Source organism: Bombus pascuorum, chromosome 3 (genome assembly GCF_905332965.1).
Source record: "Bombus pascuorum chromosome 3, iyBomPasc1.1, whole genome shotgun sequence".
NCBI classification, from domain to species: Eukaryota; Metazoa; Arthropoda; class Insecta; order Hymenoptera; family Apidae; genus Bombus; species Bombus pascuorum.
The window spans coordinates 13,517,410-13,545,241 of record NC_083490.1 but is presented as its reverse complement, the minus strand read 5'-3'; the positions used below and the strand labels follow the sequence as shown (position 1 = coordinate 13,545,241).

The window sequence follows — 27,832 nt, the reverse complement described above, 5'->3', positions numbered from 1 at the left end:
AAAATCCGATAGCTGAATTTCTATGTCCACTACAAAACTGTATGATATTAACATATTAACGATTCAACAAAATCTATAAATATATACATATAGCATGAATAAGAATCAATTATTGAGTTTTTCATAACGTTATTAAAATGTTGATGCTCATTTAAGGGAAGCTAGAGTAAAGAGTACACTGAACCACATATGGGTCAACGGACTATGCACTTGTTAAAGAAGTTCTGTCACAATACATTTGTCCAACTGTTGAATTTTCATCGACAACCACTCAATACAAACCGCAAAGGCCTAAGCCCCTTCCACTTCAACACTCGACAGTGCGTCTGCATTTATTCGCCGATGAATACTTCGGCAAGGGATCGAGACGCTCGTCAATACATGTTCATACCCATTCACCAAATTCCTTGGTTCAATGGGCCGTATCCTGAATACGCAATGACATGCAGCTTTTGCCGGCTCGTGAGGAACCAGGATTTTCGCATCTAGCCTCTGACGGTTGACTCCCTCGGTCGTTCGTTGCATATGTAAGGGAAAAAAAAGATTAGAGGAAATCCATCCAGCAACGACGAGGATTCATTACGATACTTGCAAGATGTAATTTACAGCGTCGTTAACGAGCAGGCACGAGCTTAGGTGTCACGAGTCGCGTTTCTTCCTCGCTTCCATCCTTTATTTTTCTCTGTCTCGCTCGTTCGATCAACAATGAAATTCCAGCGTAGGGAGTACGTAGACGACGAGAAAAGATGAAGTCGAAGACTTAAAAAGAGAAACTACCCACGCTCTTTTATCTCGGTGGCCCTTTGTATTAAGCCGCTGTCGCAACTGGTATGCGCCGGCTTCACCAAAGTCCACCTTCTCTTCCTGTCAATTCTTCCTTTTGTTCCTTCTCTCTTGCTTCGTTCTCCCTTCAATCCCTCTCTCTTTTCCTCTTTTTTCTCTCTTTAAATGGTTAGTCCTGTGAAACGCGTTCCTAACATACGTAATTCGTTCTTCATGCCGGCTCTTATCACATTCGTCGTTCGTTGACTCCGGATGATGAAATACTGAATCTTCTCTGACCTTCTGCTAAATCTTCGCAATCAATTCGCAATGTAAATTTTTACAGATTATTCAGCTACGATATTATTGATTTCGTATTTTTATTTTTGTATCCTTCGCAGCGCAAAGATCTGCAAAACACATCAAACGAATTCCTTATGCTTCGTAAACAAATTCTTCGATTCCAGTATATCATTAAATTCTCATCTTTATCCTTGAATTTGTCAAACTTTAACCAGTTAACAGTATGTAAATTGTGCAAAACTTATGTTTCATCCAAACGCATAAATTCCAGACTTTAGTTGAATGTTATGCGAATCTCATCGGCTCCACAACAAATTCTTCGATTTTAGTACATCACCTTCATCTTTAATTCTTCATCTTCAATTTCGAATCTGATATTTTTCTCGTAGAATTTTTCCATTATGCACGTCATCTCTAACGAAATTCAAGCAATTAAAAATCATACGAATCATCATTACTTCATTTGGACACGCAAGTACCATATTTTCTACAATTTTTTATTTCTTTATCGAATCGATTTTGATTCCAATGCGTCTCCCGATTTTTCATGGTTATCCTTGAACTTGTCCTTGAATTTCACGAGAAATTCCTGCACACATTACCGTGAAAAGACAGCCGGAAATCACGCGAATCCAAACACGCATTCCCACGCACCCACGTCTCGTAAATTCACGCACCACGTACACACGTGAAAGGGACTTGGTATTTAGCGATGTGAATCGGTTTCACTGGCGATATACAAGTCGTTCTTCGTGTTCGTGAATTTTCACGTCTCGGCTGACACCGAAATACGCGTGCTTATTCATCCGTCAGCCTGATCTGCATACCACGCCGATGTATCGCGAGAACTAGCCGGCCGAAGTGCGAAGGTATGCGATTGGCTCGCTTCCAAGCACGTCCAGCTGTCACTGGGCGACAGTTACACTAGAATGCCACGTGACAGGATAAATATGACCTTAACATTCAGCGAAGAAAAACGAACAATGGCTTATTACATTTTGCTGTTGGTACACGGTCGAGTTCATAAGAACGAAGGAACGCGATCGACCAATGTGCCAAGGTATAATACTTCTAACCGACGTCTGTTTACGGAAATCGCTCTTCACTGAATGCCTGAAAGAAATTGGAAGAATGACAGCATCTTCTTTATAGACATGCCGTGAAAAGAAATGTTTAAGGATGTTGAGTAATCCATTGGTTCGAACAGTAGTACACGTACACTTTTGGATTGTGTAATGCGAGAAAATAATGGTGTTTAAATATCATAAATTTGAGACATTCATGAATGTACTAATTCTTTGCTTTCTAATATTCATAGTTTTTCCTGCTTTTTAATTGTATATTATTTACGTGTGCTTTGTGATAACTCCGTATAATTTTGAATGTAAATTATACAATTTATGAAACAATTATTGTATGCTTATATATAGAATAAAAATCGTGGCATTTTTAGCTGTATATTTTATCAGATATATAGTAAACTTTCAAACGTGATAAATTTATATTCTAAAGAATAAAAAAAATTCAATGAAATAAAAATAATATATATAATAATAGCAATAAAACGAAATGAAAGAAAAATGTCTTCGTTCGAATTAAAATAATCAAACTTTATAGAAAAATATATTCAACTTTTGTTATATATTTTTGAATTAAAGTTAAGTTTCAAATTTATGATTCGTAGTATAAAGAATATCAAAAAGAATAAGAAACGTTATTCAAGAAGTTAGAGACACCCGAATGGAACAAATGTAGCTAACAATACGTTCTTCGTGGTTTCAGGAAACGGAAAAAGGTTGCCGACATGTCGGCCTTGAACGCCGGGCCTTGTCGACCCGGGATTATACTCTGTTTGGCTGTTCTACTGGCATCGCAATCCAATTCTGGTAAGTTTTCAAGCGAATCTACTAGGAAGATTCTTTCACAAAAGAACCCACTCGCTCCACAAGACTTTTATCTTCCCTTTCGTCTTGCTTCAACCAACTGCATGCACACGCTCAACGCGTCGGAACGTAACTCATTTGGCGGGGAACAAGTATACGTGAGATGACACGGAAAGGAAGTCCTCACAAGGAAGAACGCTGACTTTTTTCGATCAGACTTTCTATTCCTCACGCGTTCATTTAAAAAGATAGAATAATATCGGTAATACGTGATTACGGTGATCTTTTGATTAAAAATTGTATTAACGTCTCTATAAAATTTTTTAGATATAGAGCGTACAAATAGCAGTTCAGAGAATAGTAGTTTCTAAAGAGAAACATTACAGTTGCACTATATTTGGATCATGATGAGTTAAAACAATTCAATAAATAATTTTTACTTATTATTTACGTTGCAATTATTTATATAAAAAAATAGTAACAAAGATAGTATTAACATAAAATTAAAAAAATACTATCCGACAAAACGATCTATCCAGATAACCAAACCGAACACCTTCTCATAAATTTTCAAGGCACATCTAATAAATAACATTGTCGAAAAATAACAAGATACAAAAGAAAAGATTTTCAGGGTTGAATTTTGCCCGACATTCAACTTACACAAACACGCAGGGATAGAATTAATTCTTCGTCCATGATCAGCCCGATCGAATCTCTCCTTAATCTTCTTTTTCCAAACCACCGCTATGACTAACCCAACCAGGCAATCTCTGAATGAGCAAGCCAGGCTCCGTCAGGACATCGAACCTATCTTTGTCCTTCCTTTCCCTTCGAGAAGAGAATAGTCTTACCTCATAATGCTCACCTCTGGCATCGGGCAAGTCAAGGGCCCCAGGGTGCTTTCCCATGGACCTGGCACACCATATTCGTTCTTCGACGGCACTCGGGTCGTCCCAGTGCGGCCACTCTTCTCCATCACAAGAGCCACGCTCTCTTCAGGGATATCGTATACGGTCTCTTCCGTTTACGTCGAGCCGGTTTCGAATTACGTATACGCGGACTATCCCTGACCGCGCCTGCTATTCACGGTCAACGATAGATCGAACGTGGTCGACTGACAGTTTCGATCAGGGACCGATTAGTTATATCTGCCCTGTGGCCATGATGCCGTTGTTGCATCAGAAATCATTCCAAAAGGCAGGCAGGCAGAGACCACTTTCACCTGCATCAGGGTTACGTCACGTGAAACTCAAGGTCAAGTTCGTGGGAAAAGACACAGTGTTACGTAGGTAAATTTATCTGCTTCATCTGTCTCTGTACCAACGTTGAATTAAAATTGCTTCAGATTAATGGTTGGATAAATAAATCAATTTTATTTGCTATCTTTTTTCGTTATTCGCGAATACTCAATGCTAAATCTATAGAGGTCCGTTTCAGTGAACGATCAAATGCTGACAGTCTCATTTTGACAATCTTCGTATCTCTTGATTTTCTAGATTAATCATTTCGCTGATACTTCAGATCAATTGCTACATTTTTATGAGGTCATTGTTGGATGATTACATTTAGCCTAGTCATCAATAAGATAAGCGATGTAGTCAAGACTCTTACGAAAGACGAGTTAGTAAACGCATGTGCATGTACTAATTTCCTGAAAATTAGTCTAAGATCATACAACCGAGTTAATTACACTGCGTCCAAGAGCTAGACAGTTAAGATCACAATCTCGTCGACTAAAACACAAAATCCGTGGTGAAAAGATCAGTATAGAGGTACTCTAAGAGCTGTTAGTCCTCGAGATTATGCTCGGACAAAATTATTACATAATTGAATCGTGTATGTTGTGTACTACTATATCCAACACTATTACAAAGGGGATATAAACTGGAACCTGTAATATCCGTGTGTGTCAGAATCTTCTATTTCTTCCGTGTTTGATCAATTTTAATTTTACTGACAAACAACTATCGGAACACAGAATTAACATTCGTCACTTCCTGAATTGGATCTCTGTTACGTCGATTTTCATTCTGTGCATTCAACTACCTTAATAGACACCTGTATCGAATTCTAATCAAGCGCATCGCACTTGATTCAGAATTTCTATTAACCTCCTCACAAGGGTTGTTGCAACATCTGATCAATCGATACATCTTCCGGTTTCGCTCGAACGGTAGAAACGGATGGTAAAAAAATACGAACAACCGCGATCACTTGCTGGATCTTAGTCATCCTTCCCGCGATCCATCAACGCCACGATTCAGCATCGATCCTGTTTCCCGTCGCAACGCCTAGCCATCGGGAATCATTCTCGGAACAGCGTGTTACCTCGAACGCAGCGACGTGCAAAAACGTTGCATCGTCAATGAGAACTCATTAGAGATGCAACGTTTTTGCCTCGAACCTGCCACTCCTCCACCCCGCCGACAATTGGCTGGTTCGACGAACAGCAGGTGTGGACAAATGGTCGTGGGGAGCGATTGAATTCCCCACGACTCCGTACATTTCTCTCTCTCTCTCTTTCTCTCTCCCTCTGTTTCTCTTTCCTCTCGCGATTCTTCCTTTTTTCAACTAGATCACTGGGTGATCCTGTCCCTCGTGCGAGCCTATCGTCGCCGTTTTTGCCGCAGCTTCCCTTTCGAGCGAGCATCCGTCGAGATCGACGCGTTCTTCGATCCAATTCGATCCAACCAGCCGACGTGGTTTTCTTCCATCAAATCGGCGCGTTTGAGAGGCGTTTGCGGGGCGTTTGCATTCGAGAAAAAGATCGATATTCTCGACGTATCGCCATCACCATGAAACATCCCTTTGATAAAAAGCCACGAGTTTCGTCAACTGCTGGTTGGCCTCGGATATTCAAAAAAATCTTCTTGTCTTTCCATTCCGAACGACAATTTCGTTGAAATTATCCCCATCCTCGAGGGATTCGCCTCGATCGTTTCGAAACGAGACCGCGTGGAAAGACATTTTGTACGTATCTCGAGTAGCAAATAAGAAAAAGTTTGAATTCAATGAACCGAATCCAGTTTCCAGTGTAATTCATCGATCGACCGCACGAGTAAGCCGTGATCATCGATCCTCGATCAATTCGACGTCTCTGATTGACGACGCGTTGGACGAGCGAGGTTGAAAAGAAGTTGACAGGAAAGTGATATCCGTGTCGTAACCGGGAACGAGATTTCGAAATCCTCGCAGAAACGATCTACGGAACGTGGAGAAGGAGGGAAGAAGAGAAAAATGCGTGTCGTTGCTACACAGCTGCACGAATAGCGGTTCCTGTACTTGCCTGCATTCACGTGATGCTGTGAATTCTGGTCAAACCTGTAGGTCCCGAAGAGATGGCTTCACGGATGTCACTGACCGCGTACCTCACCACGTTGCCCACTTACGGTCTATGTCGCCGCACCTGACCCTCGTTCCATATTTATGCCTTAATGCCAGCCAAAGTGTCGTTATCTTCGAGTATCATTCAACCGTCGGACCATGCACGACTTCTCTTCGACAGCTCTCGAACAATTCATTCGACGTTTCCTGAAAATATTATCGAATAATTTAGTTGCTTCAACGAACGCGACGTCATTCTTGGAATATCTGTTACGTGAAAGAATTATCTCATCGTGATGTTAGCGTGATTGCTTGATTTTTTAGATTTGTTCAGTTCGATCGATAGACAGAAAATTCCTTGGATATAATTTTGTTAAGTTTGGTAGTTAAGTTGTAATACGAATGAGATAAGTTAGAAGGATAGAAGAAATTGAACCACAATTTCGTACTAAAAGAAATCTCAAGGTTTCTTTGGTTTAACTCTCGCGGTAACTGTGAACGACTAAGCAATTAACAAGAGGAATGCAAAATCTTCAAACTTTACACATTGCTAGATTTCCATTCTATTTATAAAAATACTGCATTGTAAGGATAGATAATTAATATACTTCATGTTTGCAATACATATATCTACATCATCGACAAACTATATTTTCACAGTGGCATTATTTTTAATTTTATTATTCACTCCTGTAATAAATAATCGAAGTTATTATTCTCGTTCCGTTGAGTTACTTAAATTCATAATTCAGTCTCAGAATGCGACAGATAAAAATAAAATTTACTTAACATCGATTCATCTGTACAAACGTCCAACAGTAATAACTTAATAACAAAATCGATTTTGCATCCTCGCCGTTGGACACGGATATCTTTAATTAAAATCAGAGTAATTTCAAGACTCGTCGTCTTGGTCGTGTACATTTGCCAGGTAAATAACACGCCGGTATCAAACATGCTCGGGCAAACACATTCGGTTTATTTGCCTCTTGAGGAGGGTCTCGGCGCCTGTTTGAGAATACATCTATCTTTCCTCGTTATCACGGTAATTAATTGCTACCCTACTGTCTAGCAGCAAGTCTTCGAATCTTAAACGCGATTCGAAATACAGAGAGAAAAGGAAAAGGTTTCGTGGTTTATCGCGCGTTTCGAACGGCGAATTCGAACGTCACTTAAAATTCGGGACGTGTAAAAGAGCGGTAAAGTAAACGTAGCGGTCAACCGTCATTAACAAGGGTACACGCACGCTGCGCTTGTACAAACACTCCTGCATAATTAGCTGGTTTTCCAAACGCCTTATTTTTCTTCTGGTACACGAGGGTTACATAACCCTTGTCGAGAATTCGTTGCCCCGGTAAAGAAAAGGGCATCGATCTGAATTAACCGTAAAAAGACCAGTTAAGGTATGTTGACCTATTAACGACTTCTTCGGAATAGCTACAACAATTAATAATTTTATTATAGAAATTTCAATCGATTCACGACGGTGCATTTTTGAGGATTCCAATTCCCATAAAATAAAAAGTTAAAAGCATTTATATGTTGTATCTGGTAGCAGAGGTACGAGGAATCTTGTAAAGTACCGCTCATAGTAAATTCTTCATTTTATTACACTGTTAAAAAGCTAACAACAGCTGAGTGATTCTCACGAGACTGAGTGATGTTTTATTTAAAATAATTGCATGTGATTCTTTAACGATTATTCCGACGGTATAAAAAGCAAACTTTAGTATTTCTGGCGTTAAAAACATCCGTCTACCGCGATAATTTCATTCCAATTACTATTTTCATTGCCGCCATGAAAACTCTGTAACAACATAGCCCCAAGGTTTCTATATACTGTTCCCTATGCACCCTCTCTATCGCGCCCGAGCATCGTCCCAACAAACGTTTACTTTCCTCTACTCTATTTGCGAACCACAGCTCCTTATCGTTGTCGTTTACGATCATCGTCACGGGCGTGAAAACACATTTCAAGACGGAAGTAACTCCTAAACGGGGAACAAGAACAAATGATGGAACAGCCCGGTTTTACTATACCGGTCCGAAGGATCCTCTTGGAAACTGGCAGGACTGAGAAAAGGGTTCCTTGTGACTGGTACGTCGTAAGAGGCTCCCATGTTTTCTATCTTCCTTCATTCCTTCGCTCGATTCGTCTTTTATCTTTCTCAGCTCCTTTCTTCGCTACCTTACCGGAGGTGATGAGGTCAGCGGCGGTCATTCGACAAAGGGTATGGTATAACGGAACGCGTGGGTGCAACTTCGTCGTGACACGGATTAAATGATCGTATTAATTTCTCTCTGCCTCTGGCACGGGTCCTGGAATTCGAGGCTCCTCTCCTGGGAAACGGTCTTCGTGCTTTAAACGCGTGACACCGGACATTTCTGCGAATTTGCCTGGTTGAACGTGACGCGCACAGGCTCACTAAAGTATTCGAACAGTTACGAGTACATTTTATGAATATATTATGCGCACTGTAGGTAACATTTGAAAATTTCATCAACGTTGTTACAAGACTCGATTATGACGATTATATTGGTAAAGCTTGGAACACATCGGAAAATGTACTTTCCAGTCGATCATATCGAATCTTCCGAGATTTTTCAATTTTGTTGAAATGCTTTCTTGAACTGCCGTCCTTTACAGATCACAAACGATAGTTTGCACTTCGTTTCAACTCAATCAAACAATCACATATTATTTACGTGGAGCGAAACCAATATTTCGTTCTTAATGGATTGAAGCCATCGCTATAGCAAATCTTATGCCTCCCTTAATAAAGTATTATAAATCATTTCCTTTGAAGTTATTATCTCTAAGAAAACTTGTTTGCTAACAACTAAATGATGTTTCGAAGATAAAGGATAATGCGTAAAACAGGAACCGATGAATCGATAGATTTACAAGCAGAAGAGCTTCCGAATCTTTCGAAAATGCGTTTTCATCTCTATTTTCTGAAGTAACCAACGACGATGAATATCTGCATTCAGTAACCACAGCTGTGCCATCGTTCATAACAGAACCGCAAGAAGAAGTTGCACTTGCTACCAGTTATTCCTCTAGCCACCTGTCTTCGAATCTCATTCTCGTTTTACCGTAGCTTCGCGATATTGTAAGCGGCAATAAACTCGATTGAAAATAGGAGATAATTTATAATTGTCCTCGAAACAGCCCCGTTGCTGCGAGCGAACGTTCGCGATATTACGCCAGAACCGGTTAGTCAACTTCTCTTAATGCAACACACTCGATACCAATGACATTGACATTGAATGTCGGAAGAGCACAAGTAGTGATACTTTCCGACCCATTAGGGAAGCTTTAATTTCTCACGTAAACGCTAACGACGATAGTCATTCGTCATCATTTGCCATTCGTACAATTTATCGTCGCGTGCGAAGAGCTTGTGTATGTTAATGTTAGAAAGTATCGTTCTAAACATGGGATAATGAACAAGTTAATCGAGCCTCTTTGCGAAAAATGGTAAACGTAAATGGTAGAAATTGAAAATTATTAATCATGTTGATTTACGCGAGATTGCTAGATGATTTTTCACTATGTTTTTGTAGCTTCTGTTGAGAGAAGAGCTTCCTTTTATGGACGACCTAATTATTCAGGCATTAGTAGGTATTTGATAAACGAGTAGCACACTGATGATTAATGAAACTCGTTAGTTAACCTAATCGTAGAACTTATCCTAATCCAACTATAAATATTAACTCTTCCATAATGAAGTGATTACCTACTTAAGGAAAATATTAGATCTTAACAGAAGGATGGAATAATTATCTACAAAATGCACATCATTGTACCGCCAAACAGTTTGGCTTCACTTTTATCGTCTCCGATTTATGCGAAGAATATGAAGCACAAAATATATTGTAGAATATAGTTCGCTATTTTATGTTCCTTTTCTACCGCGTAATCATGTCCAGTTTTTATTTTAGTACAAACAGTAACATTTCGTTACTCTTTCGTTTCCCATTTGAAATCTTCTTAATTCAATAAATCTTGCAAATCGCAGTGAAGCATAATAAACTTTCCAGAATCGTAACTCTATACATCATCCAAACATCAACCAACAAACGAAATACTACGGACAAAAAGTTACGAAGTTCTCGGTCTTCCAGTCAAAGAGTCTGTTCGTAATAGAGCTTTTCATCTGACGCAACAAGGATTGCAATTACTTCATTGTGTTTTTCATCTTCCATCGCCATGAAGAGAAATCCTCCATGGCGGTTGCGGTGCAGGGTAACCGCGACCTTGGGAGACACGTAGTGCAGAATTTCGTGCACGCGATACGCGCCGGGAAGCAGAAAGCCAGGTACTCATCAGAGCGTGTGCGGTTGATGGTAATGAACTTTCGCGAGGCAAGGCCGCCGGGATGATTTCATAACGCGCGCGCAATGCCTTTGCTCTCGCTCGCCTGACCAACCTCCACAAACTCTCTCTCTCTCTCTTCCACTGCTGCTCAATTTGATAGCTCTCTCCTCTTTTCCTCTTCCGAGACCGCAACAGCTCGTTGTACGAGCCGTTGAACACACGCTCGACCGAGAGGGAAAGAGAATCATAAGACTCGGTAATAAAAAGCTCGATCGAAGGAGCAAGTGAGAGCTAAATAACCGGAGAACATTGACTTATATAATGAATCGTGCGTCTCTGAGGATGAATAAGAGCTCGGCCTCGATTACCGTTCCTACGAGAACGTATGAATTTTTTCCTCGCCGCACGAGGCGAGATCGCTATTATTGTTGAAAGATAATTCAAAGGCCGTCTGTTTGTCCTTGGTTAATTACATGCAATGCAATTCCGTGGTCGAAGAACCTGTACGTGGAACGAAACGACCGGAACCTTCCTTCTTCGATAAGCATATGTACTTTGCAAGTATCTCAATTAATTTATATTAGTTTCTTGATCGAACTGTTACATATTAATGATAAATTAATAAATAGAGGCAGCAACGATTTTTTTTATAGATTATAGATTGAAATGAAATATTATTGTTGTTAGAGTTCATCTTTCCGGGAACAGAAATATCTCTGACAGTCAATAATCCCGTTACTCCGTAAATTTATTCCACTTAATTCGATCGATTCTTTAAATCGATCAGGATCGAACCAGTGGACAAACGGGTTACTTTTTACGATCTTCTGCACGAAAATTGAATACAGAAGAAATTCGCAATAAAAAGAACCGTTATCTCCGATAGCTTTCGCCCTGCTGAGCGAACAAATTGTTTATCCCAACACTACAAAAACTTTCTTTGTGGCACCTGTTGTCCCTTCGTCCATTTATATGGCCGGATAATCTCAGTAAGCAGAGACAATGTAACGGGTTCTCGACAGACGTCCAGACATCTAGCAAATGCGGAGAAAAAAACCGGGCACAGTTGCCGTAAATTTGCTCGTTCATCGGTTGTCCGTTCCTGTTGAATGAATACAAAGTGATCCAAGATTGTAATCACGCGCGACACACCGACACCTCGATGAAGCCTTACTTGCTGGCAAGGGCCGAACGAGCCGTAATAATTTAGCACGGCCATCGTGCAAGACAAGAATCGTCTCGATGGAGCAACTTATATATAGTATGTATATGTGGATATATATGTATACGCGTAGTACGTGCTGGGCCCGTGTAACGTGGAGGCACGCGGCTGGGATCCGTTCGTGGGACTCGCGACAGAGACACGGATGGCCCTTCCATTCACAGACCACGGTGTGCTTCCCAGTACAATTCAATTCGCTGGAAACCGACGCCTGCTGCACGCTCCGCACAGCGCTGGAATGCTGATTCTCGAATATGCCTTGGCTTGCCGAGCAAAGCACGTAGGATGGAAACGCGAATCTTCTACCGTGGCTGGCCGGGAACACCGTGCGGAAACGCACACGCCGCGCATTTCAACCTCGCGCCTTCGAGTCGCGGATCGACTTCCGATCGAGCGGTCTCCACGTTGTAGTGCTCGTCAGCTGGGATATAGGTTTTTTGGTCGGATCTGGAACGAAATGTGATCTGATTCATTGTGAAATACAAATGAAAATTTTTGTATAAAGAAAATCGTCTGCATTCGTTATGTTCTTTCGGAGCGAGTTCTTAACGATGAATAGAATAATGTAATAATAGAGTTTATAAAACATGGAAATTTAAATAAAAATGGATTGAATGGGCACACAATTTCATTCATGTTAGAAAAATTATACCAATTCGGCAATTGTTTTCTATTTTTTGAGATATGTAAGATTTGTAAATATTTAAAGAACCATTACATCTTTTAAGTTTACTATGTTCTAAAGAAGTTCTAAGATAAATGTCAATGTTTGAAAGTAAGCTTGAAATTAATTTGAATTTCAACGATTCGAAGCTACGTTATATGATCAATATTCAATGAAATATTATCTGTCGAAGAAAGATTCCAGTTCCTACTAATCAGATCTATTCGACTCCAGTCTACGAGATGATGGTATTAAAATTTATCAGGGTAGTCGATTTGAAAAGAAAGAGATCGTAATACGAGCTATAAAAGAGTTCGCGAAGCATCTTCAGCGCCATATAATAAATCTGCCAGCACGGTTCGTTCAATGAAGGGATCATGCTGGACATTCGAATCCTTCGCCTCGCAATGCACGTATCCGCGTACGGAGACGTTTTGTGCATTTCAAAGAGTTCCTGGACGGTTTTCAAAGAAAAAAGTACAAGCAAAGACTTTCGAAAAGAGGACGGCGCGTCATTTACGAATTCGTACATTCTACACATTCACGTCGATAGCTTATGAAATAACTATCTCGAAATCAAAGTACACGCAAAGAATAGACAGAGAATAGAATGACCATTATTGAAATATTAGAAACATTCGCAGTTCAAAAACTGTATGGTACAAAAATATTCTAGTAAAAATTTATAACAATAAATTCTGAAAATATTCTGAAATGTGAAACGATCACAGAAAGAAACAATTATTCCTTTATTCAGCCTATTGTATCTTTATTGTTGAGGTTATTAGATGTATGTGAACTCAAAGGAACGCGTGGATAAATTATAAAGTAGAAAATATATATTTTAAATATGGAAGTGTAAATACAAGTCGAAATATAATATCCGCACGCTAGCAGTGTTACCCTATGACTGAAAACAGTCTTTCGTCTATTCGCTGTCGATGGCTTCAGTGCTTGAGGAAACTAAAGATCAGATGTAGAGTTTTCTTAGAAGTGATGACCACTGCAACATTTATTAATCTCGATACGAATTCTGAGAAATTCAATTTTCAGAAAAACCACCTATCCAATATCAAATAGTAAAATTCTGTATTAAAAGACTTCTGTCTTTCCGTTCTATCTAAAGTCTCTTGCAACTGGTTTGTTCCGCCAATAATAGTTTCGTACTTTCCAAATTCTTTCGCAACCAATATCCAACTTTCATTCTAAAAAAATCTCACTTCGTTGAAATTCGCAATAAACGCGAGTCGAAGACGTAAACCGGAAAAAGAGAACATCCTAGAAAGAGAAGATCCTATCGGCGAATAGAGAGGCTTATTGTTCGAGTAGGAAGAATGGCGAGAAGCGATTGTACCTTGCAAAGGGTGGCGTGTCGCGTTTCACAAACAATCGAACTCTCGAGTCGCGCGCGCAGCACTTCAATTCCGAAGAAATTGCGAAAACGACGCCCTGTAAGGCGAACGATAAAGACGAAACGAAAGCGAAAGATAGAGATAGAACGAAGCTTGTGCACGTGCGTTTCTACTATGGATTCGTCGACGGTGAAAACTAGCAAGGATATAAGGATAAACGAATGGCAAAGACAGAGCAAGAGATAGAGTGAAAAAAATAAAAGAATTCTGTATTCCATGCACACTCGGCATACAATTCGTTCGACTGGGGCGAGGGTGTTAACGAGAATTCGCCCACGTACGCTCGCGCCATATGACGCTTTGACTCACTCCGTTGTTAAAGGCCGGCTCACCCTCCGGACAAACGCATCCCGCCGGTAATTACTATGATAAACTGCATGCAGAGACACGACTCGTCTCCCTATGAAATTTCATGGGAAATAGAGTTCCTTAGATTATTTAGCCTCGTACATACGCTACTTCAACGTTGGAATTTCCATAATGAATTCCAGGAAATGAATGTTATTTTCGTGCTATGCACAACTCTGTTTAGAAGTATTTCTATGTTCCTAGGAAAATTAAGAAAAATCTGAGAAATCATTAAGGAATTATTAAAATGTTTAAAAATTGAAAAATTGAAATTGTAGTTTCCACGAGTAAAGATCTTCGATACGAGTAAGAAGATATGTGTTTTGTTAATTTTGATGAATTGATCAATAATTTGAACGAAATATGTAAATATAGATACAAAATTAATATTTGGTACGGGATTTACACACTTTCCCACTAAATCAATTATTTACTTCCATTCATAATTTAAGTCTTGAAGTCCTTTGAAATCTTAGAGTATTTTTAATATAACTCTCAAGTCAGAGAGCTGTGAGAACTAAATTGAGCTATAAATACAAACTTCTGCTAATAACTTGTGTGAATTATCACGTTTGAATAAGAAATCATTGGATCATATAATGAGAACATGAAATGAAATGTATATTTTTTTCTGTTACAGCGCCCGTATATGACCAGGATACCACACAAGTAGCAGAATACGATGGAAGTAAGTACGCCGTGACGACTTTCATTGCTCCTAATCTAATCAATGTACACGCACGTTACCGACGACGTGAGGTTAATTGTAGCTTCCATCAGAGTCGAACAGACAACACGTGCCGTTTTAACGATTCAATTCTTTCAATGAATATTAAGAACGTTGTGCAGCGCTTTAACCTTCAATATCACATATTCACATAACTCTGTAATACATATCCTTTAATAGAATACAATCTTTCATTCTCTTTAAACTAATTAGGAAAATTCAATTATTCTCTTTAAATCCAGTTCAACTAAAAAATGTAATCTCTATATAAACTTAAAAGAAAAACACAAATAAGTATTCCAAATAATTTTGTTAATTTACAGCCACAGCTGGATGCTACTATAACTTTCAACACTACGCGGAGGGCGCTAGAATCATAACGAACGAGCCATGCCTGAATTGCACGTGTCACAATCGAATGCTGATGTGTTACTTGAGGGTTTGTCCCTTCACCAAGGCGATTGGCCAAGACTGCACGGTTGAAAAACGCCCGGATCAGTGTTGTCCTGTCATAACCTGCCCAGAAGTGCCGGTACAACTGTTGACCTCGACTACTAGCGCGCCAGCAATTTCCGGTTCTACAGCGATCGGTTTCCACGACAATTATGGATGCAATGTTGACGATCGGTTCTACGCGGATGGTGCCCAATTACCTACCGACCCTCAGAATCCTTGCGAACTCTGCTACTGTATCAGGAATAGGACTACTTGCGTCATGCAGGAATGTACTTTACGTGTGGCTGGATGCAGGCCTGTTTATCAACCGGGAATTTGTTGTCCTGTCAAATATAATTGCGGTAAGTTTCTTGTAAACAGCATTAAGCAGCGAAACATCGTGATAAAAGAGATGTAAATTTCTGTTACACCATGTAATTTGCGTTATAAAAGAAACGTAAGATATTGAAAAAATTTTGAAAGACACTAATGCTTCCAAAACATTCTCGTCGACACTATGTAAACTTTAAATTCTAACTAAGATTACTTGAGAATTTTCATACTTTATTTATTTACTTTTTTTTATTTAATTGATACAATAAGATTATTTGCATAGGAAAGATCCACTAATAGTATTGATCAGTTGTGCGAAGATAAATTTAAAATATTATATTGTATCAAACGTTACAACGTATTCGGCAATTTTGGTTATTCATCAAGATTAATTTCTGTATATGTTTCATTTGGATTATAACTGTAAATCTTCAACAGAATACGACGAGGAACTCGCCACGACGGTTGAACCAACGCCCGGTCTAATTATGACTACCACGATGGCCCCAGGAGCAACACCGCAGTGCTACCACGAAGGAAAAGTTTACGAGGACGGTGACTTGATCTACTCGACCCAGCCCTGTCAGCATTGCTATTGTTTCCGCGGTGACATCGCATGCGCTGTGCAAGATTGCGGAACACCGATGAAAACTCATGGAAAGAATTGCACAGCCTTACCACCGCCGGAAGGAGAGTGTTGCCCGACTACGTATCAGTGTGGTAAGAAACAACTTCATTTATTACACTGCTTAAAAGCAGCGAACATTCCAACGTTCGCGAAACTAGTTCTATATAAACGTTCTTTATTGCATAGAAGAAGATGGACATGGTGGACTCGTTACATTACCTAGAGGCGAGGAATCATCTACTGAGGAACGCGTTCCAGAGACTACAGTTGCAACTGTGACAACAGCTGAGAAAGAAGCACTGCATCCTGAAACAACAGAAGAGACCTTCCCAGGTTCTGACAACGTCATTCCTCAAGATCACGAAACTGTAACCACTCAAGCGCCAGTTGAAAGCGAGCCGTCTACAGAAGAACCCAAAAAAGAAGTTCCTTCTCTGGAAGAAACCGCTGCTCCAGAAACTCCAACAACTCAAAAAGAAACTGAAGGTACTGTAGCAGTGACAGAAGCATCTAGCGCAGCACCAAAATTAACTGAATCTCCCGAGGGAACAAAGGCCGAAGCGACGGAAGCACCATCCGTAGAAGAAAAGGGCGAAGAAATGGTTACTACACCTGCAGAAGAAACTACTCGAGAAGTCACCGAAATATCAGTTCCAGAAGAAGTACCAGAATCGTCACCAAAACTGGAAACTACGCCGCAAGAGGTAACTACGGCAAGAGGGGAAGAAAGACCAGAGGTAGTTACTGAACAAGCAATACCAGAAGAAACACAAACTGAAAGTAAACTGCCTGAAGAAACACAACCTGAATTGCCAAGCGAAGAGAAACCAACGAAAGAAAGTGTGACTGTTTCGGAGAAAGAACCAAGTGTTACTGAAGAGACAGTACCTACAGAGGAGCATCTAGTGGAAGAAGCTAAGATGCCTACGCAAGCACCAGAGGTTCCAAGCGAAGCACCAGAAGTTCTCAGCGAAGAAAAGGGAACATCTCCAGTTTATGCGACAACAGTTAAAACATTGGGCGAAGGGGAAGTAACTGAAGCAGTCAAAAAGACTGAAACTCCTGCCACTGAATCAGAACAGGGACTGTCTACAGAGGCACCCATTGAAGAGAAACCGGAAGAAGCCGCAACACCTGAGACTGAAGTAACAACTGAGAAACCTATTGAAGAGGTTCCAAGCACAGAACAAGTTCCCCAACAACCTGAGCAAGTTCTCGAAGAAGAAAAGGAGAAACCAATGGAAGTGAGCACGGAGCAATTACCTACAGAAGAGCCTGCAGCGCCAGTAGAACACGGTGCAGAAGCAAAACCTACAGAAGTACCAGTAGAAGAGAAACCAGAACAACCAGTATTTGGACACAAGGTTCCTGAAATGCCTGGTCTGGCTCCCAAGAAAGAAGATATGATTCCTCCTGAAGTACCGGAAACTAGTGAGCATCCAGCTGTAACAGAAGAGTACCACATGGAAGAGGAAGCTCCTATAATTCCAGAACGTGGTCCACCAGGTATCTCGATTACGGAACGTGTACCAGAGAGCAAAGCAGAAGATAAGGATGCAGTAACCGAAATTTACGTTACGGAAGGTTATGTTGACATGAAGCCACCAGAGTTCCATGTACCAAGCAGTCTCGTAACTGAAGCACCTGAACAGAAAGGTTCGTCCATGTATGTACCTACAATTTACGAAACAACGATTGCTCCTAAACAAGAAGCTGTTCCTATAGAAGAAGGAACTACGGCGGAAGCGCAATTGCCCGAAGAAGGGCCTTCGTCCACCTCGATTGCGCCAGAAAAGACTACAGAAGGTGTTCCTCCGGTTACGGAAGCTGGTGAAGTTCCGGGTGAAGAGAAAGAGGTAGCAGAAGCTGCTGCGAAGGGCACTGAACCTAGCCCTGCAACAGAGATTTCAACATCAGGCCCGGAAGTTCCAAAGGAAGTACCACAAGAAACTGAACAGCCTAGTTTGCCAGAGGAACAGAGTACTGAGACATCGTCTACCGAAGTTCCACCGACAAAAGAGTCTTCTGAAGAAGAAGAGTTACCGACAAAGAGACTGACTTACGAAGAATCTGGAGAAACCTCTTCCGAAGAAGTGAACGATTCAAGCGAAGAAATTACTGCTTCCAAACAGAAACCAGCTGAAGGAACCGAGAAAGCACCTGAAGAACATGTATCTGAAACATCGGTTCCAACTCCAGCTGAAATACCTGTAACAGAAGAATATCCAACTGAGCAACCAGCTGTCGAAGAACAAACCGTAGAAACTGAGAAAGTAAGTACAGAAGGTGTACCAATGGCACCTACAGAAGTCAACGAAGTTCCGGAGGAGAAACCTGCTACAGAACAAGAAGAACAAGGTACTGTTGCGCCGGGAGTAGCTTTGCCAAGCGAAAAGCCTGGTATTAGTTCGGGAGCTCCTGAAGAACAGGCTACTGAGAAACCAATTACTGAAGAGGAAGCTCCAGTTACTAAGCAAGCTGAGGACGAAACAATAAGTATAACACAAATACCCCCCGGCGAAGGTGAACGACCTGAAGCAAGTGAGAAACCTGTCTTTGAAGAAATGCCAAAAGAAACAACGATTTCAGAACTCGAAGGTTCGCCAGTAACTCAGGAAACGACGGAGGCTGAGGAACCAACGGAAGGCACTCTAACAGTTGAAGGTCACACAACAATGGAGCCAGAAGAACAGAAACCAGAAGCACCAGAGGCTAGTGAACAACCAGCTCTTGAACAAACTGAAGCACCGATAACCAAAGAAACATCGTCTGAAGGAGTAGTGCACGAAGAACAAAAAACGGAGGAGCCAACGAAAGAAGAGGGCCCAACTGAAGGACCAGTGACTCCATCTCCATCGACAGAGGAATCAATGACTGAAGGATTAGGAAACGAAGGAACACAAACTCCTATAGAGGAGCATCCGCCAACTAAACCTCCTATTAGTGAACGTAAAGAAGATGAAATGGGTGCAGAAAAGCTGCCTGAGGTGGAAAAAGACGTTCAGAAGCCATCTCTTGAAGAAGAGAAGCCAACTGAAAAGCCTGTAGAAGAAGAAGAAACTGCTGCGCCAGGAGAAGCTCAAATAACTGAAAGACCTCTTGAAGATCATAAACCTGTTGAGAAACGACCAATCGAGGGACCTGCAGAAGAAGAGCAACATGCAGAAGAAGAGAAACCAACTGAAGAACCTGTTGAACAAAAACCTGAAGAAGAAGAGAAGCCAAGTGAAAAACCAGAGGAAGAAGGAAAGACAGTGGAAGAGGAGAAATCAACAGAACGTCCTATTGAAGAGGAGAAACCAACTGAAGGACCTGTTGCAGAGGAAAAACCAACCGAAGGTCCTATTGCAGAGGAGAAACCAACTGAAGGACCTGCTGTAGAGGAGAAACCAACTGAAGCGCCTGCTGTAGAGGAGAAACCAACTGAAGCGCCTGCTGTAGAGGAAAAACCAACTGAAGGACCTGCTGCTGAGGAAAAACCAACTGAAGGACCTATTGCAGAGGAAAAACCAACTGAAGGACCTGTTGCAGAGGAGAAACCAACTGAAGGAGCTGTTGTTGAGGAGAAACCAACTGAAGGTCCTGTTGCAGAGGAAAAACCAACCGAAGAGTCCGTTGCAGAGGAAAAACCAACCGAAGAGTCCGCTGCAGAAGAAAAACCCACTGAAGAGCCTGTTGCAGAAGAGAGACCAACTGAGCAGTCTGTTCCAGAAGGAAAACACACTGAAACACCTGCTACAGAGGAGAAATCAACTGAAGGACCTGTTGCAGAGGAAAAACCAACTGAAGGACCTATTGCAGAGGAAAAACCAACTGAAGGACCTGCTGGAGAGGAGAGACCAACTGAAGGACCCGTTGTAGAAGAGAAACCATCTGAAGGTCCTGGTGCAGAGGAGAAACCAACTGAAGGTCCTGGTGCAGAGGAGAAACCAACTGAAGGACTTGCTGTAGAGGAAAAACCAACTGAAGGACCAGTTGCAGAGGAGAAACCAACTGAAGGACCAGTTGCAGGGGAGAAACCAACTGAAGGACCAGTTGCAGAGGAGAAACCAACTGAAGGACCAGTTGCAGAGGAGAAACCAACTGAAGGACCAGTAGCAGAGGAGAAACCAACTGAAGGACCAGTAGCAGAGGAGAAACCAACTGAAGGTCCTGGTGCAGAGGAGAAACCAACTGAACGTCCTGGTGTAGAGGAGAAACCAACTGAAGGACCTGCTGTAGAGGAGAAGCCAACTGAAGGTCCTGCTATAGAGGAAAAACCAAGTGAAGGACATGTTTCAGAGGAGAAACCAACTGAAGGACCTGCTGGAGAGGAAAAACCAACTGAAGGACCTGTTGCAGAAGAAAAACCAATTGAAGGACCTATTGCAGAGGAGAAACCAACCGAAGGGCCTGTTGCTGAGGAAAAACCAACCGAAGGACCTATTGCAGAGGAAAAACCAACCGAAGGACCTATTGCAGAGGAAAAACCAACTGAAGGACCTGTTGCGGAGGAGAAACCAACCGAAGGGCCTATTGAAGAGGAGAAACCAACTGAAGGACCTGCCGTAGAGGGAAAACCAACTGAAGAATCTGTTGCAGAGGAAAAACCAACTGAAGGGCCTATTGAAGAGGAGAAACCAACTGAAGGGCCTGCTGTAGAGGGAAAACCAACTGAAGGGCCTGTTGCAGGCGAGAAACCAACTGAAGGACCTATTGCAGAGGAGAAACCAACAGAAGAATCTGCTGGAGAGGAAAAATCAACTGAAGGACCTGCTAGAGAGGAAAAACCAACTGAAGGACCTGTTGCAGAGGAGAAACCAACTGAAGGAGCTGTTGTTGAGGAGAAACCAACTGAAGGTCCTGTTGCAGAGGAAAAACCAACCGAAGAGCCTGTTGCAGAAGAAAAACCAACCGAAGGGCCTACTGCAGAGGAAAAACCAACTGAAGGAGCTGTTGTTGAGGAGAAACCAACTGAAGGTCCTGTTGCAGAGGAAAAACCAACTGAAGGAGCTGTTGTTGAGGAGAAACCAACTGAAGGTCCTGTTGCAGAGGAAAAACCAACCGAAGGACCTATTGCAGAGGAAAAACCAACTGAAGTACCTGTTGTGGAGGAGAAACCAACCGAAGGACCTGTTGCAGAAGAGAAACCAACTGAAGGGCCTGTTGTAGAGGAAAAACCAACCGAAGGTCGTATTGCAGAGGAGAAACCAACTGAAGGGCCTATTGCAGAGGAGAAACCAACTGAAGGACCTGTTGCTGAGGAAAAACCAACTGAGGGACCTGTTGCAGAGGAAATAGCAACTGAAGGGCCTGTTGCAGAGGAGAGACCAACTGAAGGACCTGCTGTAGAGGAGAGACCAACTGAAGGACCTGCTGTAGGGGAGAAACCAACTGAAGGGCTTGCTGTAGAGGAAAAACCAACTGAAGGGCCTGTTGCAGGCGAGAAACCAACTGAAGGACCTATTTCAGAGGAAAGGGAAACTGAAAAGGCCGTAGAAGAGGAGCCTAGTGAAGTCACTCCTTCTCAGGAGATTGTACCAATATCTGTAGAAATTCCAACAGAAAGTCCAATCGGAGAGAAACCTTTTGAAACTCCTGAAACAGCACCTACGGAAGTTCCTAGTGTAGAAGAAACTGCTAGCTCGTCTGCTCCGAAAGAAGTACCTGAAGTATTGACAGAACTTCCGGAAGAAAGTTCAGAAGCTGCCATCACCACAGCTACGGTAGAAGTTTCGCACGCCGAGGAAGCACAAACAGAGAGTAGTATGTCACAAGAGCAAACAACAAAAACTCCCACTATTCACGAAGCACCTTCTACGGAACCAACTATACAAGCTTCAGAGCAGCCTACTGAGGAAGAAAAATTACCAGAAGGAAGCACTCAAGAACCAGAATTACCTGCTGAAGCATCAACTGCAGTTACTCTAGGTGAAACACCCGAGCAAGAAGCTAAAGTGCCTGAGGTTGGTATCATGACTGAAATCCCTGAAGTGTCATCGGTTGAACCCGGAGCTGTTAAGACAACAGCAGCACCACCTGAAGGAACGAAATTACCAGAAGGGGAGCAGAAAGTATCTACTCCCGAAGAAGCTCAAACTGAAATTCCATCGAAAGAAGAGGGAACGACTCAAGCTTCTCAAAAGAAGGAATCAGAGGCTCCTATTACAGAAGAGAAAGTTCCAGGTGTATCGCTTGTAACACCCAAAGAAGGAGAAATTCAGGAGACGACACCCTATGCAGAAATAGCGCCGAAGGTCACAACTGAACAAATAGCAGAACAGTCCACTCTAGCTGAAAGACTTCCGGAAAAAGAATTATCCACAGAAGCTCCTTATATACCATCAGAAATTCCAGGAGAAGGCAATTGTCTCGTCGAAGGACAATCTTACAGCAACAACTCTATAATTCCTCCAGCCAACCCTTGTCAACTTCAATGTCGTTGCATCAGTAGCATCATTCAATGCGACCTTGTTCAATGCCCACCGCCTCCCAATCATTTATCGAACTGCATGCCAATTTATACTAGCAAGGATGCCTGCTGCCCGATGTACACCTGTGACTCGACACCTACAGCAGGGTTGGAGTCCGATAATCATATGATCGAACACGAAACGCCTAAATACGAAGAGGAACAGAAAACTGTATCACCGACAGCTGAAGTTCCAGTGAAGGAAGGCACAACAGAAGCTATCAAGGAACATTCGACTATGGCACCAGAAATGCACATATCCGGTGAAGAAACGACTGAACAGACATATGCACCTGGTTTCTCCGAAGAAAAGCAAACGACGCCGAAATCTGCAGAACCTGAACACGTACAAACGTCTACCGTTGGAGAAGCTGCCAAAGAATCTGAAGAACAAACTCTTAGTCCAGTATCTCCACAGATAGAGTCTTCTAGTCAAATACCTCCAGAGGAAGCGAAAGAAACTTCACCAGAAATATTAAGCACTTCTATGAAAATCCCAGAGGAGCAGGTAACCAAGATTCCATCTACGGAACAACCAATCGAAGGGCAGGCTCCTGAAAAGCAACCTTCAAGTACTGCTGTGAGTGGGGAACAGACAATTATAACGACAGAAGGAGTCCAAGAAGAACAAACTACTGTTGGAATTGAAAAGGAAGCTTCTACCACGATAAGGCCAACAGCTGAACAACCATCCATTCCATCTGCTGAAGAAGGAGAAAAATCTGTAGAAGGCGAAGAACAAATAACTGTTTCACCTGCAGTTTCAGAAGAAGGTATAAGCAAGGAACCTGAAGTTCCAAGCTCTTCCATATTGCCAGAGGTTGCAGTGACGGAAGGTGAACCTTCAGTGAATGTTGAAACTCAAGGACCACTAGAAGAAGGCACTACTGTGGGCCCAGAATCGGTAACACAGCCTGAAAAAGGAGTAAAGGAAACTAAGCCAGCTGAAGAGGAAAAACCTGCTCAACCTGAACAGCCTACTACAGAAGGTGGATTACAGACAGCCCAACCTGGTGAAGCAGAATATGAAAGAACATCCATACCACCTGTTGAAGTGTCTACTTCACAAGAAGGTGCAACAGCAGGCGAAGAACATGAAGTGACTCATGTGGAACAGGGAACTGTTAAACCAACTGAAGGTGAAACACCCGTAACGGCAGAAATGGAAATGACTGCACCTAATGTGACTAAAGAAGGACCAAGTAGCACAGAAGCACTCGGAGAAGGAATAACCTCACCATCAATGGGTGCAGAAACTACAAAGGAACCAGAAACTGTTTCAGAAACTACTCCAGAAGAAGAACATGCCGCACCCGAAAGAACTGAACAAACTTTGATACCTACTACTTTAGCAGAAGACGGAATTAAGGAAACCGTAGTTAAGATGACTACGACAACACCCGAAGAACAACCTGTGAAGGTACCCGAGGAACAGTTACCAAGTTCTACCGAAGCTGCTGAGGTAAGCACTCAGCAACCCTCGACATCCACTGAAACGGAGGAAACGGTAGAAAAAGAGGGGGTCACTGAGGAACAACTAAATATCGTTAAAATGAAACCTGAACAGGAAACTACACCACCACCTAAGGAGCAACAACCTGAAGTAATACCAGCAGTGGAAGAAACAGCAGAATCTGTTTCACCAGTTGCAGAGGAAACTACACCATCGTCGGAAGCTACGCAATCTCCTGTATCTCAGGAAACTATTACAGAAGCAACACCCGAGGCTAGTACCGTGAGAGCAGCTCCTGAATTGACTTCTCCTCAAACACAAACCGAACAACCTTCAGTGGAGAAGGAAACTGGGGCACCTGCTACTGAAGAAGTGGTTACAGAAGGAATTAAGGAACACCCTATTGAACCAGAGGAGCAACCGGGTACTGAGAAAACAATTATAGCTCCCGTTGAAGGTAAAGTGCCTGAAATTACAGCACCAACTGAAGTTCCAGAAGAAGTAACAAAGAAAGAAGAGCAAGTGACAGAATCTGTAGTACCATCTGAGGAAACTACAATGCCAGTTGTAACTGTGGGAGAGCAGAAACCTAAAGAGGGAACTGAGGCACCCGCAGAAACGACCAAAATGCCTGATATGGTAGATGAAGGAATTACAGCTACAAGAAAAGAACAACCTAGTGCAACACTACCTCCAGTTGTGGAAATCAGTTCCACAGTAGCACCAGAAGAAATTCCAATTTCACCAGAACAGACAACGGAAGGGCAGAAACCTCTATCAGAAGGCGAAGGTGTAACAGAAGAGAAGGCTACGACTGTGCCAAGTGAAATGGGTTCAACTCCTGAAGAACAATCTTCTGTGATAGAAGAAAAACCGGAAGAAGAAATGCCAGAAATTACGCAGAAGACTGAAGTACCATCTGTGGAAGAAGCAACAGGCAAACCAGTGGAAGAAACAGCAACGGGAAAACCAGTCGAAGAAGCAGCAACAGGCAAACCAGTTGAAGAAGCAGCAACAGGAAAACCAGTTGAAGAAGAAGTAACAGGCAAAACAGTAGAAGAAGAAGCAACAGGTAAACCAGTCGAAGAAGAAGCAACAGGCAAACCAGTCGAAGAAGAAGCAACAGGCAAACCAGCGGAAGAAGTAGCAACAGGAAAACCAGTGGAAGAAGAACAGACGCATGTTGAAGAGCAAACAACTCCAGTAGAGGAAGTCGTAAAGGTAACTGAAGCTGTTTCTAAGGCACCTGCAGAGGCTAGTTCTACTGAAATACCAGTGAAGATAGCGACTGAAGAAACAACAGAAGAAGGATTATCTGTGATACCAGAAAAAGCACTTCCTACCGAAAGACCTGTGCAAGCTACCGAAGAACCAGTGCAAGCTACCGAAGGACCAGTGCAAGCTACCGAAGGACCAGTGCAAGCTACTGAAGGTCCTCTTCAAGCACATGAGGAAGAATATTCGACCGAAGCTCCCGAAAACATAACTCCTGCAGAAGAGGTTCCGACGCCAGAAGTTCCAGAGAAAGAGATTCCAACTGCAGTACCAGAAGAAGCAATTACTACGGAGACAGCAGAGAAGGAACTTCCTAGCGAAGTTTCAGAGGAAGCTCATCCTACCAAAGCACCAGAAGAGGTTCTTCCAGAAAAGGAGAAACCGACCGAGACAACAGATGGTCTTCCTGAAGAAGAGAAGCCTGGCGAGGTAACTGAAAAGACTCTTTTTGAAGAAAAGACACCTGCTGAAGTAACTGAGGTGATTCCTGAAGAAGGAAAGCCAGTCGAAGCTGAACAGCAAACAGTTGAATCCGAAAAAGAAGTTCCTCAAACTACTGAAAGTATTTCATTCAAAGAACAATTACCTGAATTAGCATCAAATTTGACTAAAACTCCTCAAGTTGAAGAACAGACAACTAAGCTTCCTATCACTGCCGGAGAAGAATTATCGCAGTCAACGACACCAGTAGCTGAAGCTGAAGCAACGTCTCCTCAAGAAGGAGAAGTTCCAGTGTCTCCAGCTGAAGCTACGGAAGCTACAACAAAGGAAGCTGAACCAAGTCAACCTTCAGAGGAAACACAGCCTGCCGTAACGGAAACACAGGCTGCTGTAACAGAAGCACAGCCTGCTGTAACAGAAGCACAGCCTGCTGTAACAGAAGCACAGCCTGCGGTAACAGAAGCACAACCTGCTGTAACAGAAGCACAGCCTGCGGTAACAGAAGCACAGCCTGCGGTAACAGAAGCACAGCCTGCGGTAACAGAAGCACAGCCTGCGGTAACAGAAGCACAGCCTGCGGTAACAGAAGCACAGCCTGCGGTAACAGAAGCACAGCCTGCGGTAACAGAAGCACAGCCTGCGGTAACAGAAGCACAGCCTGCGGTAACAGAAGCACAGCCTGCGGTAACAGAAGCACAGCCTGCGGTAACAGAAGCACAGCCTGCTGTAACAGAAGCACAGCCTGCTGTAACAGAAGCACAGCCTGCTGTAACAGAAGCACAACCTGCTGTAACAGAAGCACAACCTGCTGTAACAGAAGCACAACCTGCTGTAACAGAAGCACAGCCTGACATTTCAGAAGCACAACCTACTACCAAACCAGCAATTGAAACTTCAACACAAGGAGCAGAAGAACACCCAGGAACTGAAAAGACTCCTGAGGAAGAGCACGCAGTTCCAGTGTCAACGGAACAGCCTCAAGAAAAGAGTACAATTGAACCAACGCTTTCTGAAGAGCACAAAAAAGGAGAACCTCACGAGCTGCCAACGGAACCATCAGTTGAATCAGCCGAGGAAGAAGAAGAAGAGGTAGAAGAAGCTGCATTGCCAGAAGCACCCTCGACAACCGAGAAAGAAGAGCCATCTGAAGGTCAACTGCCAAGTGGATTTGACGAGCATCTTCCACCAGTGAATCACACATTTGAAACCACTGAACGACCTGTACAACCAACTATATACGAACGACCTACGAGTACTCTAGCTCCGCAAGTTCCTGAATATCCTGATCAATCGGTAACTGGAGAAGACAATCCACACTTCCCTACACATGGTGGCAGTTACTTGAGTCCCGATGAAGATTACGACGAAGATGATCAAGCTATTTACGGACCAGGAACTTGCCGATATGGCGGCAAAGTTTATGTGTCGGCGCAGCAAATTCCAAGAGATGATCCATGCGACTTCTGCTTCTGCTTCAGAAGCGACATCATTTGTCTGCAACAAAGCTGTCCACCGCCGATCCCAGGTTGTCACGAGGAACCGATCAGTGGATTCTGTTGTCCAAGATACGAGTGTCCTGTGTCAATGGCCACGTCGCTTAATATCACCACAACGACGACCACGACGACGACCACGTTGCCGCCGCACTTCCACGCTCATGCATATAAGGGAGCTGCGAAACGAAGCGGCTGTCAAATTCGCGGACAAGCGTATCGTGTTGGAGAAGTTATTAGGTCCGCGTCAGGACCTTGCCTTCAGTGCACGTAAGTTTAAAGTCTCTTTTTAAGTAATTATTATCATTTGAGGCTACTGAGTATAAGTTATACTCAATAGGAATTATATATATA

The 27,832-nt window shown here is 42.5% G+C and overlaps 1 protein-coding gene across 1 annotated transcript in view; it reads left to right on the top strand.

Annotated features, from left to right (window-relative positions):
* LOC132905323 (titin-like) overlaps positions 1 to 27,832 on the top strand; it is a 61,904-nt gene that overhangs the window by 30,920 nt on the left and 3,152 nt on the right. Inside the window, exons 2-6 of the mRNA XM_060956491.1 lie at positions 2,848 to 2,951; positions 14,883 to 14,930; positions 15,293 to 15,766; positions 16,176 to 16,457; positions 16,552 to 27,748. Coding sequence (XP_060812474.1) covers positions 2,870 to 2,951; positions 14,883 to 14,930; positions 15,293 to 15,766; positions 16,176 to 16,457; positions 16,552 to 27,748 — 12,083 coding nt within the window. The 5' untranslated portion in view covers positions 2,848 to 2,869. The remainder of the gene's footprint in view (positions 1 to 2,847; positions 2,952 to 14,882; positions 14,931 to 15,292; positions 15,767 to 16,175; positions 16,458 to 16,551; positions 27,749 to 27,832) is intronic.